Below are 16452 nucleotides of genomic sequence, written 5' to 3'. Positions count from 1 at the left end.
TTGATTTAGAATGTGAAAAGCAGTTCAAAATAAATTAAAGAAATAAAAAGAAAAGAAAAAGGGATGAATTTTAAGTGGGAAAGTTTGCTAGAAAAAACAAACCCTTAATAAAATAAAACAACTTAAAAATTTTGACCAGGCCATAAAAGGTAGTACTTTTTCTTAGCTTTCACTCACATTAAACCACAGTAGGATTACTTACCAGCATCTAGAAGTTTTCTCATTCGCAAATAACTGATGGTGAGTCTCATGACAGAAGCCTTATCAAGATGTGAGCTCACATTATGAGGAAGAGGCAACTGGTGAGCAAGTTCATAGAAAACTTCAGATTCCTTACTTCTACGACATCTGGCTGCATCTCTAGATTTTTCCTTTCGCCGTTCAGAGCTAATCCTACAAAACATTTGCTTTTTTAGGTTCTTTAAAATGCACACATTTAAAAATAAACCGCATTCCCTTATCATTTAAGTAACATCAATCTCATATTCTTCTACTTATCTATAAATGAGGCAGTTTGACACAGTAGACCTGAAAAACTGGACTTGCAATCTAATGATAGTGTGTGAGGGCAGGGGTTCAAGTCTTACTTCTGACACATACTAGCCATTTGGCTATAGACAAGTCACAACCTCTCAGTACCCATTCCTAGGTAATTAAGACTATAAACTGAAAAAGTGTTGCTCATCTACATTGATAGAGGGAGTTTCCTCTTGGAGAGTTCCATGAAATGACAGGTGTAGACAGAAAAAATACATAGATTACAAGGGTGTGAAAATGTTATCAATTCTAGAGTTGGAAAGAGACATTCAATTCTTAGCCAAGACACCTAATAACGGCTAATAATGTGCAGAACCTCCCATATGAAGTCTGAGGTTAAACTATATACCAGCCCTGTAGAATGAAGCAATTTGGCACCTGAAATGTAAAACTGGCATGTCTTGACAAGGACACCATGCTTTTATTAAATATTTCCCTACCTAGGGAATGCCTGCCCTTCTTTCAATTCTGCTCATCCAATTTCAATCTATTTTTCAAAATGCCTTGTTCTCCATGAAGTTTTTCCCTGACGCCCAGGCTAGAATTTATCTCTTCTTTGAAACTCCATCGCATGTTTTAATCTTTCTGTTGCTCTCACTATTTTATTTTGTTTTAGCTATCTGTGAATTTGTATTGTTCTCTCCATAAGATTTTATGGTCCATGAAACCAAGAGACAATATCATCCATTAGCAATATCCCCCAGCTCTCCATCCTAGACATATATGTTAATTACACCACTTTGTATGTTTTCATCAGTTGATAATACAAATGTGGAACAGAATCAACTAAGGATGAAGCCCTGTAGCACCTACCCCTTCATTCACCATATTCCAGATTTTGAACTAGAAGGGATCTAGTCATCAACTCCAACCCTTCATTTTATAGATGAGAAAACCAAGGTCTAAAGAAGTAAAATGACTTGCTCAGTACTGCCAGGACTTCTGTTTCAAAATCCTTTCCACTATAACAAACTGCCTCCCAGTGAAGACCGATTCCTTTTGAGTTCCTAATCACCACTCTTTGGGCCCAGCTAGTACAATAGGTCAGTTGGAATTATTTGACATTCAGTCTTTATCTTTTCATTTAATCACAAGGATAGTATAGAGGCATTATCGATGTCTTGCTAAAAATACAGACAAGCAACGTTCATGGTACTGTTGTTTCCTACTAGTCTAGCAATCCTATCAAAAAAGTTAATAGTATGAATATTATCCAATGAATGAATTATTATATATTTTGTACCCTGGGCCACTGCTGAAGTAAATTCTTATACCATGTCTCTTTCAGAGATTTTTAATTTGGGGTTTCTAACAAAATCTTTCAGGGAAGAGTAACCTTAATAAGTGTTCTCCATTAGAAAAAGGGAGAAAAAAATTGTATGTATGTGTATATATATGTATATACATATATATTTATAGGCAAAACAAACACATTTCTATCAAAGCTATAAAAAATTTTATCTGAAATTTGTTTTCAGAGACAAAAAACGTGGTGCACTGTTGGTGATTTGCTTCATTTCTAACTGGTTAGGCATTGTCTTTCAATTTGGGTTTCATAGAAGTTCTATTTTTTCTCCCAATCGCCCTCTCAGCAAATGTAAATTATTTTGTATTTCATTTGGGGCTTCTGAAGGGTCTTGACCCAATGGAATGTTTAATGTAGTGAATTTCAGGCATTGTGGCAAGCTAACAGAGTTGAGAGGTAGAAAATATTTTTTCATCTCTCAAGTTACTGCATCTAAGAGATCATGGATTCCAAATCCTCAATTTGCAGAGATAATGGCTAAAATGCTTTGCTCAAAGATCACATATCATAGCAAAGTTGGAATTTGAACCCAGATTATCTAATGCTAGATCCAATGTTCCTTCCATTATGACATCAAATAATGAAGTTAAATTAGAAGTATAAATTCTAGGATCTTCCCGAATTCATTGTAATATATATGCCACACATATAGGAAAACTGCCTCCAAGAAGTTATCACAACCTACCTCCGAATAAAACATTGTGCATACTAAATTACCATTCAGAAATCAATCATTCCTTAAGGAGATACCCCAAAACAACACCTGGCCCACCATATGCTTAGCACTATCCTCAATGCTAGGGGATACATAGATGAAAATTACTGCATTCAAGAAGCTTTACAATTTGTTATGGGCTAGAGGTGGGGCATATATATCAGATAAAAGAAAATGATGAGGTGTATTAGAATAGGTAAGTACAATCTGAAAGATTCAAGGAGGCAACAGCATTTTCTTGGAGAGAAGATTGAAGAATTAAAAGAAACCTTACGGAAAAAACACCTGAGTTAGGCCTCGAAAGAAAATAGTTTAAGGATATTTGGTAAGGTAAGAGAGCAGAGAGGAGGGTCATTTCAGGTAAAAAAAATACGTTGGAAAGAAGTGGTCTAACAGCAAGGATCTGTCTCGTTTAGCTGTCCCCCTTCCCCCATTTGCCAATGTCTTCCCTTTCTCCCTATGATGTGGCTTTCCCCATCTTTTGTTCTTTTATGAGTTCTCTCCCTCAAAACAATGCCCCTTCTTTTCCCAACCCAAACTGGTTTGATGATGAAGTGACTCAGTTCACCTATGTATATACATTTTGGTCAGGTTGTCTAGTTAAAGGATATACTGTATGTATTTGGATTCATTTAAAGATACTATGCCTAGAAACAAGCTGCTTAAGCATACTCACACTATGTCAGTCCAATCTGCCTTTAGATCTTGTGCAATCTTTGCATAACTTCCTGGGTTAGTTGGAGGGGAAAAATTCAAATTGAACTCCTTCAAAGGGGAAAGGTAGAGTTTTCAAAGTATAGGACAATAAGCTTGACTTTAATTCCTGGCAAAATTCCAGAATGTCCTATTAAAATACGAGTTCAAAGAATTTGTAAAACATTAGAAAGAAAAGCAAAGATCATAGACATTTTGCTGGTGTCAAAATTCTGTCTATGCAGAGCACAAGACCATCATGCCTCAGTCTTGCAAATTGCTGAGGCCAATAAAATTCCTCACCAGTTGCTGATGAGTCTCTTCAAATTTTGCTAGGTTGTTCTAAGGACAAATCTGTTGCTGGGTTTGTACTCAAACATATTCTAACTTGGTAAGAATTTCTCAGACTCTGCACTCTGTTGTCTTTGCCTTTCAAAACCCAGTGTGCTATCTTCGTATCACAAAAGGACACCAACATAGGACCTTTCTTACATATATGCATTTTACAACTGTCCCTCCCTCAAAACCCAACCCCTACAAACATTAAAAATTTGAGTTGGCTTAAGATATTGAGAGTTCTTATTTTGTTACTCTGCCATTATCTCTGCAAATTGAGGATTTGGAATCCATGATCTCTTAGATGCAGTAACTTGAGATATGAAAAAATATTTTCTACCTCTCAACTCTGTTAGCTTGCCACAATGCCTGTTATAAAATAATTATACTGAATACAGTGGTAAATAAACAAACTTGTATATGCAGAACACTATTCTAGAAACCTTAAGGAAGGAGTACAAAAGAATTAGAAAGTTCTTATTCTTGAAGAGTTGGCAATTTTAATATGAAAAACAGCACAAAACAGAACTAAGGATACAACAGCAAGCAAACTACACAACCAAGTACATTTGTAAAGTAATTTGCTTACATGTAGTTCAGTGAAAGTTTCTGCCCTCCCCACCCCCCCAAGGAACTGACAGGAAAATATTAACAACTATAAGCATACTTAATTTTGTCCCATTGCATGAAAAGTTGTTTGCCAAATAAATTCTTTAAAATGCAACAGATGAACTATTTAAGGAAAACCTTTTAGCAAACTCTTTTAATAAAGCAAAGGACATTCTGTTACGTGAACAACTACTCTATAATTTAAGTTTGCATGTTACCATTGCAAGATTTGAGCAAATTCACAGGTGGTTGGGAATTAGAATTTGTATTTATGTTCTCAAGGAATCAAATGGAATTGATGACATACTTCCCTCACGTAATTATAGCTAAGAAAGAACCTGGCAGCTTGAATGAAAACTTCTTAAGAGGCTTGGAGGAAAAGTTACTAGGATAAAGTACAGCAAGAAGAGGTTCAGAGAGAGTTAGCTATGTAGAATGAGATTTTGAACAATATGTCTTAACCCTGGGTCTGTCAATTTGTTTTTAAAAAATATTTTGGCAAATATCTTAAGATCATTGGTTTCCTTAGTAATCACATTATTCTGAAAAGGGATCTAAGAAAAAAAGTTTGAGAACTCCAGGTTTAGAGTAATGGAAGTAAAATTTTGAAATAGTGTATATGTTAGCTTACTTTATTAGCTCAACTTCCTCTTCTTTCAACCCTTTCCAGTTTGCCTTTTAGCTTCACTCAACTGAAACTGTTCTCTCCCAAAGTTACTAACAATCTTTTAATCATGAAATACGATGGTCTTTTCTTAGTCATCAGCCATTTTGACTACTCTGTTGCATGTGACATTGTTGACTACCCTCTCTCCCTCTCCCTCTCCCTCTCCCTCTCTCTCTGTCTGTCTCTCTCTCTCTCTCTCTCTGTCTCTCTCTGTCTCTCTGTCTCTCTCTCTGTCTCTCTGTCTCTCTGTCTCTCTCTCTCTCTCTCTCTCTCTCCTCTCTCCCCTGAATTATCCTGACACCACTCTCTCCTGGCTTGCTTCCTACCTATATGCACATTTTACCTACATCTCCCTTGCCTTTTCCATATATAAATGAACACCATATGTATGTGTACCTCAAGCCTCCATCTTAGGTTCTCTTTCCTGCTTTCTACTCTCTTGGTAACCTCTGCTCCAAGGGTTAGACTATTCTTTATGCCAGTTATTCCCAGATCAGAAGAGATTAGCAGAGGGATGTTACATTATTATGTAAATAAAATACTGTATTATAATATTTTGGTTCATTAGACCTAAGCTCAGAGATAGGAATGGGACTATCCGGTTGGTACCTTTTCTGCTATGGACTAAATATTGACTTGGAAAACCACACATCAATATCATCTATGTTGTACAGTACTTTCATTATTTTGTTAAACACTTTCCAGTTACACGTTTTAATCTTGCTTGGTCCCAAGCATGACACCTCAGGTCTAGAACACTAAGTAGCTAAGGACCTTGCCCTAGGGTCCCATGGTCAGTGCTAGAATTTGGACTTCAACTAGGCCATCTTCTTGGCTCTATGGTCAGCTCTCTATCCATACTTAATAAGCTAACCTCAACATTAAGGATAATGATTTCATCAAATTTCTAGGATGTGAGTGATTTGCTAGAAAAGATTTCCTATCTCAGGTTCTTCACAATCTTTATAAACATTTGTTTATATCTTAATAAATTTACACTAACATCTACTCTCTGAAATTAAATGTAATAGATTAATTTACCCTTAGGTTTGTTAAATTCTTTGAGTCCATTAATGCACAATAATCTTGAAAAGAAGACTTCATGAAGCAGTCCTAAGTATGAGTGATCATTGATGTGATATGCTAAATCTTGAAGACTAGTTATACATGTAAAAAAAATTCCTGAATATTTCTGGGATAAACCTAGCTCATCAAGACTACTCAAGACTGATAGCAACTGATTATTATCCTATCATCACTCCTAGAGTTGTCAAAAGAACTAGAGCTGAAGAGGGTAGAGTCTTTTTCACTGTTAAAATTCATGTTCTCTCAGGATCAGCTTTTTTTTTTAATGTTGCATAGTATTTTTAATAAAGGAAATATAAATTCAAACATTACTAATTTTCACACCCTAGAAGTCATAACATTAAACACTCCAAACTGAAAATAAGATGCTGAATGGTAGAATTTGGTGGCAAAATATATCTAAATCCATGTGTAATAATAACATGTCTTTCTCTTTTATCCCCTCTTCCCTGAACTATTGCAAAAGTTTCCTAACTGGTATGCCTACATTAAATCTCTTCCCTTGCAAAACCATTCCCCATAGAACAGAGCCAACTTATTCCTAAAGCTCAAGTTCTACGTCACACACCCCCAGTTTAGTAAACTCCAGTGACTCTTTATTACTTCTAAGATTGAACACAGATTCCTTTGTTCGGCATTTAATGCCCTTTATGACCTACCTCTTTCAGCCTTAATTTCTCTTCAAACACACCACTGTCTAATTAAATTAACCTTTTTCACTAGTCCTCAAATACAACATTTCAAGTCTCTTCTTCATGCCTTTTACACAGGCCGTCCCCCTCTATATCTAAAAGGCACTTTACTCATGCTGGCCTTTTAGAATCTCTGTTGTATGTCAAAGATTAGTTCAAGTGCTACTATCCCCATTATCTTGCATATATTTTTGTACACTTATTTGTGTGCATCTCCTCCTTAAGTTCCTTTAGGGGAAGGGCTGTTTAATTTTTGTCTATGCCCCCCAGTGCCTAGCAGAATGCCTGGTACATAGTACAATGGTTAATAAATGCTTGTTGATTAAGCCAAGTTTATGCATAATTCTTAGCCCAGTTTAAAAAATGATACATAATTTGAATAAAAATTTAGAAACAATCATCTTAACCTCTGATTGTTCTTCAATTAGCAAGAGTTTCATGACAGTTTAAAATTAATTATCCATGGAATCAAAGAAGTTCAAGCATTTTTAGAGATTCCCTAGTCCAAATGATTCATTAAAATGGTGAAACTTGAGGCAGAAAGTGAGCAAGTAACATGCCCAAGACCACATGGGTAGTAAAACATCAGTCACAATTCAAACACATTAATTAATTAAAAAAAAAAACAACTGCAAATCTATTGCTCTTCTCACTATACCATAGTAACACTTTATTTACAATGAACATAATCTTGTCAACAGAAGAAAATAATCTTAGAGGAAAAAATAACCCCTACCCCCAAATACCTAATCTTTCAATTTATTACAAGGCTAAAGATAAATTTTACAAACAGAAAAAGGTAGCTTTTTCAAGGACATCTGCATATGACACAAAACTGGTAGTGAGAGCTAACATATTATTAGACAAGATTCAAAATGCCCTCTCCCTGTCATTCTGCCTATGCCACGCTGTCTGAAATTCTTGAGACAATGTAAAGATGTACAAGTGGCAGCTCTCTATTATCAAACAACATTGGGATGACTGTTCCTTCAGCTTAATTGATCTGGAAAAGGTCAGTGGGGTTATATAACTGGTAGAAAAAAATCTAACTGTAGTCTTGTTCTGTGATAGCACATCTCTCTCTCTATATATACATGTATATGTATATATATATATACATACACACACACATACACAGATTTAAAACTCAGTTTGCAGATCCCCTAATATGAGAAAACTGTGTTGTCTTTAAGAAGGAAGATAAATTTCAACTGTTCACCGAGTCTTAAAAATTTATGAAAGGCATGATAGATGGATATGTTCAACAAGGGCAATTTTGGCCTAAGAAAGATCATAGTGGAATAAGCAAGAGGATTTGAATTTTACATTGGAACTGTGATAAACCTTATTAATGACTATTCTAAATTTAAGTCTGTAGTCCATTTCCCCCCTTAGTTTATTTATGATGGCACATTGAGAGTTGGATGTCTACTTGGGGAAGATGTTATATTTTTTTGTTACAAGATATTTAGAATAGATCCTATTCTGAGAAAAATAGAAGATAATACATTTCAAAACTTGGGCAAATAGGTTTGGATTAATTTATAAATTTCCACTGTAGAGTATGAAATGATTTTGGGTAGGGACATGTATGCCTTTGTGCATACACACATGGAATTTCAGTCATGGGTTTTCATATATTCTTTATCAAGTTTTATCATCTTTTGTAACACTGAATTTTTTTAATTTAAAGGTTGAACCAGCCTTCAGTGTTTGTGTTTTGAAACTAAGCCTTACTTTAAAAATGCCTTTGTATGGCTATAAAGAATGTGATAGCCCTGGATGAGTTTGAAACTATTTCTGTTGATAATAGGGAAAACATATAATAAGGCTTTATTTAACTTTGAATAAAAGACTTTTTACATTGAACCCATACAAATACTAATGACAGGTTAGACTCATATTGGCAAACCTATGGCACATGTGCCAGGGGGAGTTGCTCCCCTCTCCCTCTCCATGAGTTCCTGAGGACATTTCTCTCATCACCTGTCCCTGCCCAGCAGCCCAATGGGAATGCTTCCTCTCTCCCCTGTCTGGGTTAAGGAGGTGGGGGGGGGGGGGAAACGGGGGCTCACATGCAGCATGAGGGTTGCAGTTTGGGCACTTGGTCTCTATAAGGTTCTCCATCACTGGGCTAGACCATTAGGCTGAATCTAATATGTTAGGCTCAAAAAATCATTTTCACAATAGCAATTTGAAAAAGACTTCCTGTTTTAGTGGGCTAAAATCAGCAGTGTGATCAATAGTCTAGAAAGCAAATAAGACTGAGGCTTTACTAAGATGTGAAATGCAAAAGGACTATACAGAAGTGAAAGCCCCAACATATTGTTATGTATCCAGTCTACATCTGGGATATGTTTGGTTCTATGCAACAACTTTTTAAGAACAATATTGAACTGCTGGACAATATGAAGAAGTGGCCAGGATGGTAAAAAGACTTTGAGATTATGCCATGTTAAAAATTTGGTTGGTTCCCTCCTTACTATCACTCTTAAAGCAAAGCAAAACAAAACAAAAAGATGGATTGCCATTTACCAGGTATGCAGGAGAGAAATTTTTTTTAACAACATGGGTTGGTCCTCTAGAAAAAGAACTGTTGGAATCATAATGAGATGAAAGCACAAGATTTTTTGCTTACTTGGATTTTTGTTTTGGCGGTTTTGTTTTATATAATTATTCACTTACAAAAATGAACAATATGGAAACATGCTTTGCATCATTATATATATATATATAACCCAGAATGAATTGCATGTAGCTCCAAGTAGGGAGAGGGAAGGAGACAATTTAATTTGCCTCATATAACTTCAGAAAACTTGTGTGTAAATTACCTGTAATTTGTAAAAATAATATTAATAATAAAAGAGGATGGTTTGATGGGTGACAGGTAGGCAGCTCAGTGGATCTAGAGACAGGAAGTCCTAGGTTAAAATCTGGCCTCAGATACACTTCCTTACTGTGTAACCTTAGGCTAAAATTACTTAACCCCTATTGCCTAGTCCTTACAACTCTTCAGCCTCAGAGTATTGCTTCTAAGACTTCTGTAAGGTTAAAAAAAAATAAAAAGAATATGAGTTGGACTAGAGGTCCATTTCAACTCACATTCAGAAAGGAAATTTATCAGGGGCAGCTGGGTGACTCAGTGGCTTGAGAGTCATGTCCAGAGACAGGAGGTCCTGGCTTCAAATATGGTCTCAGACATTTCCTTGCTGTATGACCATGGGCAAGTCACTTAACCCCCATTGCCTAGCTCTTACCATTCTTCTGCCTTAGAATGAATACTCAGTATTGGTTAAGAAAGCAAATTTATCAGTAACAATTGCTTAGGACCAAATAAATCTCAAGGTTAAGTTGAAAGCTATTTTCTTTCAGAATTTTATAAAATTCTAACATTCCCCAAGTACATTCACTAGACTCTAAAATTTTTCATCTGGAAGAGAACTTAAGGACCTAGTCTAACCATCTCCTTTTATAGATAAGACCCAATGATGGGAGATAGATTGTTCAAGGTCACACAAATAGTTAATAATAGAGCAAAGACCAGTCCACTTCAGGGTCTCCTGATCTTCAGTTCAGTATTAATAACAACAACAACAAAAAATAGTTTTCTTGAATCTTTAAATAGTAGATATATCTCAAAGCAAAAAATAGCACCAGAGATTTAAACAAACATAAATGCACCAACCCTTCAGAAGTCCCAGCTATTAGGAAAAAATATAGTTGTCTTTTTAAAAAATAAAATACTTTTGTATTTCAAAAATTACCTCCATCAATTTTGCAAATTAGAATTTTGTATAAGTATTCATAAGAGGGGGCAGCTGGGTAGCTCGGTGGATTGAGAGACAGGCCTAGAGACGGGAGATCCTAGGTTCAAATCTGAACTCAGACACTTCCCAGCTGTGTGACCCTGGGCAAGTCACTTGACTCCCATTGCCTAGCCCTTACCACTCTTCTGTCTTGGAGCCAATACACAGTATTGACTCCAAGATGGAAGGTAAGGTTTTAAAAAAAAAAAAGTATTCATAAGAGAGTGAGAGGGAACTATGCACTAGTCTATGGTATTTGAAAATTTGTAAACCTATTTCTTTAATGGACAACTTAAATTATTTATTTATTTATTCACAGAGAAGACCAGGATTGCTCAGATAAACCTTGATATATGATGAGGTTTTCTAGATGCCATCTGCAAATGACACTTCTCATTGCATCAAGCCCTAGAAGACAGTGGGGCCTCCTAAATAAGATGAATATTCAGGAGTTTGGCCTACTTACCTACATTAAAAAAACAGTGGATGAAAAATACCTATTGTCCAAAAAATGACATGCAAAAGTTGGAAGTTAAGCCACTATTGATGAACAGATGAGATGTGCCCACAATTGAATAGGAGAGAGGTGTATACTTGGGAAATTTCTCAATGTTTTAACCTCAAGCTTCTCCTTAAAGTAAATGTTCATTTTTTAACACTCATTTGTTTGGTGATGCCAAATGGCCATAAACCATGGGAAATCAAAGTCTGCAGAGAATTAAGAAGCTGCAGTACATCTAAGGCATAATGGACAGAAGGCACTATGGACATCAGTAGGATACTATGTATTTGTTTAAATTCAATTTTATTTTATTTCCTATTACAAATTCTTTCCCTCTCCCATACATTAAGAAAGGATATAAAAAACTATTACAAAATGTATAGTCAAGCAAATCAAATTCTTGCATTAGCCATATCCAAAAAAGAAAAAAAATGCTGCAATATGAACTCAAGTCCATTACCTCTTTATCTGGAGAACAAAAGCATGTTTCACCATGAATTTTCTGGAACTATGGCTGATTTCCATTGTGCTAATCAAAGTTCCTAACACTTTCAAAGATGTTTTGTCTTTATAGTATTGTTGTTACTGTATACATTTTTGCATGTGGTTTTGCTCTTTTCACTTGTTTTTTCAAGAATAACCATTTTTCTCTGAAACTATGCCCTTTCTCCACTTCTTACAGCACAAAAGTTTTCCAATACATACTCCATAATTTGTTTGGTCATTCCCTAACTGATGTACATTCTCTTATTTTCCAGTTTCTTGTCATCATGAAAAGGTTGCTATACATGTTTTTGTCTATGAGTCCTTTTCCTCTTTCTTTGGTCTCTTTGGGGTTAAAGAAATGCTGTTGCTGAGTCAAAGGGTATGCACAAATAAATAGCTTTTGAGGCAGTTCCAAATAGTTTTCCAGAATGTTTGTGTGAGTTCACAGCTCCACCAACAGTGCATGATGTCCCTGTTTTTCCACAGTTCTAGCATATAATTTTCTTTCTTTGACAACTTTGCCAATCTGGTACATGCGAGGTTGTATCTCAAAGGTGTTTTAATGTACATTTCTTCAATTATTGAGGACTAACATTTTCATTTGGCTGAGGATAGTTTGGATGTCCTCTGAAAATTGCCTATTTGTATTCTTTAATAACAGTCAACTGGGAAATGACTGTTATTCTTATAATTTTAACTATATTATCTCTTAGAAATGACAATTTTACCAGAGAAACTTGCTGCAAAAAAAATTTTTTTTAAAAATGTTTCATATTGCCAATGAAAAACTGCAGGAGTGTCAAAAGGCTATCACACAAAAAAAGTCTTCCAAGAGAACTGAATTACAAAACTATATACCTACTTCCTAACTCTTACACTTAATCATATCTTCATAAGAATGATCAACATGGGCTGAGGGTATATTTGATTTTTAAAAGTAGGAGAGGAACAAAGCATTATATAAGATTCTCTAGAGCAGTCACCAATTGATACATTTTCATTATTTATGGTTTATAAAAAAACTACATAAACCCTGGACATTTTTGACCCAAAGGAAACCTTAAAAGACTCTTCAAACAAGGATTTAAAGCTTTATATCCTTAAATCTTAATCTAGTAAGAGGATAAGACATAAAAACAAGCATATAGCATTATCATAAATGAATTTGGAAATGCATTAAACAAATGATTATTGACTGGGTACATGGGGAAACTTTCATGAAGGAGATATCTTGATTTTGGCTTTAGAATTTAGGGAGCAATTCAACAGGGAGAAAGGAAAACACTGCAGACACAGAAATATAGAGAGAAGAGGGTAGGGTGTGTTCTGGAGACAAGGATTAGTTCAGTTTGAAAACATCTATGGTTATCAGTAAAAAGAGATAAGTCTAGGATAGGCTCACACTAGACTGTGGAAAGCTCTAAATGCCAAGAATTTTACTTGGTAGGCAAGGAAGAATCAGTGATTTTTAAAACTTTTAACATTATTTTGTCAGCTATATATAAGGCTGGATGAAAGGAAGTGAAACATTAAGAATTATGAATCTATTCAAATAATTTGGTGGTGGTCCAGGTAAGTTGTTAGTTGGTTCAACGTTCTCTGATTAATGATAAGCAAGGTCATCTGCTAAAGGCTTTATCCAGGTATAAAGGATATTTTAGGCCGAAATATAATTTAGAGGTCATTTAGCCAGAGAAATAATTTTTAACAAGTGAAGAAAATAAGGTTAAACATCAATAAATAAGTATTTATTATTAATCATCTTCATTCTACTTAAATCTTCACTTCTTCTAACTTTCCTATGACTCCAGAGGATACCACAATCTTCCTACTCACTCCAACTTGCAACCTATCCTTGACTCTTCACACTCCCCATCCCACCGAAAGCCAATAGTTGACAAGTCCTGCCTTTCCTCATATACTATCCTTTCTGTCCTCTAAAGTTGTAACCACTCTGGTGAAGGAACTCATCATGTCATAGCCTGATAGTTGGTCTCTTTGCCTCAATTCTCTCTTCCCATGTCAATTCATGCTCTCAATTAAGTCTGACCACCACTTCCCCCAATCAGTCAACTTCAGTGATTCCCCATTCCCTATTGCCTCCAGAATCAAATATAAAATCTTCTGTTACTTTTAAAGCTCTCCAAAACCTGGCCCATTCTTATCTTTCCCATCTCTGCCTCCTCTTATCCCCCTTATTGTACTCTTTAATCCAGTGACATTAGCTTCCTTGTTTTCTGAATCAGATACACCATCTCCTGATTCTGGGCATTTTCACATGCTTTACCTCTCTCCCTCCTTATTTCTGCCTCCTCTGTTTCCTGGCTTCATATCAAGTCTCAACTCATATCCTAGAAGCATCTCCTAATTTCCCAAGTACTAGTGCTTCTCCTGCTATTGATTTTCTTCAAATTATTCTGTCTGTATCTTGTTTATGGGTTGCAGTGGATAGAGCACTAGGAATGAAGTCAGAAAGGGCTAAGTTCAAGTCAAGTCTCAAATGCTTACTAGCTATGATGCTGGGCAAGTCACTTAAACCTACTTTCCTCATCTGTAAAATGTTTTGGAGAAGGAATGGCAAACCCCTCCACTATCAAGAAAATCCCAAATGTGGTCATGAACAGTTGAACAGAATGGAATACTCAACAAAATATCTTGTTTGTATACAATTGTTTACATGTTGTGCCTCTCACTAGATTGTAAACTCCTTAAAAGCAAAATTGTCTTTCTAAGTATTTAGCATAGCAACTAGCACAGAGTAGGCACTTAATAAATGCTTCTTTACTGATTACCATACATCAAGAATTGCAGGGGATATAAGAAAAAAAAATTTAATTCCTACTCTCAAAGAACATACATTCTATGACTCATACAGTATTTCCTCAGTTTTTCAGTTTTATCATTATATCATACTTAGTTAAGCACAAGATAATAAGGACTTCCATGGTGTAGTTCTCATAAGGCCTTTAAAGTCAACTCTTGTGCCTAACAGATGACCTTCATTTGAAATGACTGTTGTCTTTAAAATAAACTGATTGAGAATTAACATGCTCAGGGTATTAAGAAAAAGCATTAAGGACAGTCTTAATCTGTCGGAAGCAATATAATATTGTAAACAAAAGAGAAAGAGCTATGGCTGAGTTATTTCTGAAGCAGTATTTTTTCACAAATTAACTCATAAAATGTAACTAATAATGAAGACTTAAAAGTCAAACCTCACAGATAGTACCAATGAGTTATCTATCAATCACTCTAAAATTCTCTTGTCATCATCTCCTCCTCCAACCCTGGCAGACATCTACAATTCAACTTTCAAGTTGTGAGGTGAGAATCATGGAAAAGATTCACCAGATACCATCTGGTGGTATCTGAACTGAGCACTAAAGAAAAGTAATTCTGAAAAATGAAGATGAATAGACACTTCAGACATCAGGTAAGGAGCCTATGAAAAAGCAAAAAGGTATGAAAATCTCAAGTTTGAGAATTCCAGTTTACATGGCTGTAATATAAAAATATCTGGAACAGAAATTAATAACTGGGCCTAGATTTTGGAAGGTTTTAAATGCCAGAGAAAAGACTGGTTTAATATGAATTATGGTATTCTGTTTTTACAGCAATGGTTATTCCTATTTCTTTCTACTTAGAGTAATCTGACTCATTAAGTCTAACTTGAACCAGATTGAGCTGGTTTTCCCACTTCTAGTTAGTTCTCAGTGAGTTGAGTGGTGAATTTTATGCCAAATATATGTTTCATTATTCTCTTTTCTTATGTTTTAGATTCCGTGATCTTTAAGAATGGATATATCTCCAAGGAAATGTGAGAAGGTATAGGTATTAAAGAGCACACTTCAATGACTGTTAGATATTATTAGTGTAAATTTCACTAATCCTCAAAACCAGTCAAGATGTTCAGAAGGAACTGGTAGCTGAAAGGGTTCTTGATTTCTTTTAAGTACTGTTTATTTAGACTTCTTAAAGTTAGAAAAATAAAAGACTAGTTTAAAAAAAAAACCCAGCTGCTTTGTCATGTGCAAGAAAATATAAAGACAAAAATATAAAGATAAGAAAAAGGTAATTTTTACCTATGAAACTTATTTTTTCATTCAAGTCTATACCAAAACTTTTCAGAAGAAATGCAATAAAGGTTTAGGATATGAGTATCTTCATCAGACTGTAAAATAGCTACTTATGAAAGTGTTTTAGGTGGTTAGTAGGAGGTTCAGTCAATGGAGTAGGGATAGGTCCTGGGTTCAAAATCTGATCTTAGCCACTGGATAAATTACTTAACCCTCCTGGTCTTACCATTCTTCTTCCTTGAAACTACCCACAATATGGGTTCAAAGATGGTCAGGTGAGGGTTTAAAAAAAGTGTTTGAGGGTTTTTAAATTCTCCAATGGACCTGGAAGCTTTGTCTTTATTGAGGTGGTGATGAACTCTTGAAAAATGCTGTTACACTGAATTATTCTGGAATTCTCAAACGGAGATGAACACTAAAACATATTCTTTTGCCACAACACAAAAGATTAAGAAATCTGTCCAAGAGATGGAAAAAAGTATTTTTCAGTGGTCTTGAAACTTGCCTAATTTAAATTCCAATGAAAACTTATAGGCTACAATCTGACTTTATTATGCTTACTATCTAATGTGTTAAAGTATGGTTTCATGTTAAAGAATTAAAGATTGTGTCAAAATCTTGTGAAATCAATGCCAAATCCTGTAGAACAAGTGAATGACTCAAGAAAAACAGTGCATTTACTAAACTTTTAAAAAGATATACAAAGTTGTGAAGTTTATTGTCATTAGGTCAATCAATTTAATTTGACTCAGTTATTATTATTATTATTATTATTTAGCAGATTGCTTTTTATTTCCTCCATTCATAAGTCATGAAATTAAAATATTTTAAAAGTAAAGTGATTTGCCCAATGCTGGGATTTTAAAAGTTGTACAATATTTTTAGTTATTCTAAAGCAAATGTCACGATATTCTGCTACTTAACAGTAAATTCCCATCTCA

At 35.0% G+C, this 16452-nt stretch overlaps 1 protein-coding gene and 1 long non-coding RNA gene across 2 annotated transcripts in view; one reads left to right on the top strand and one right to left on the bottom strand.

Moving 5' to 3' along the window:
• Positions 1-16264, top strand: part of LOC103097220 (uncharacterized) — a 42617-nt gene extending 26353 nt beyond the window's left edge. Inside the window, exons 2-3 of the long non-coding RNA XR_457417.3 lie at positions 14730-14868; positions 15213-16264. This is a non-coding gene — a long non-coding RNA (uncharacterized LOC103097220). The remainder of the gene's footprint in view (positions 1-14729; positions 14869-15212) is intronic.
• Positions 1-16452, bottom strand: part of HIF1A (hypoxia inducible factor 1 subunit alpha) — a 41946-nt gene that overhangs the window by 21975 nt on the left and 3519 nt on the right. The window contains exon 2 of the mRNA XM_007472982.3: positions 203-393. Within this exon, the coding sequence (XP_007473044.1) occupies positions 203-393 (191 nt within the window). The remainder of the gene's footprint in view (positions 1-202; positions 394-16452) is intronic.

The sequence above is a fragment of the Monodelphis domestica genome, chromosome 1 (genome assembly GCF_027887165.1).
Source record: "Monodelphis domestica isolate mMonDom1 chromosome 1, mMonDom1.pri, whole genome shotgun sequence".
Lineage (NCBI taxonomy): Eukaryota > Metazoa > Chordata > Mammalia > Didelphimorphia > Didelphidae > Monodelphis > Monodelphis domestica.
This window is presented reverse-complemented; position numbering and strand designations above follow the sequence as displayed.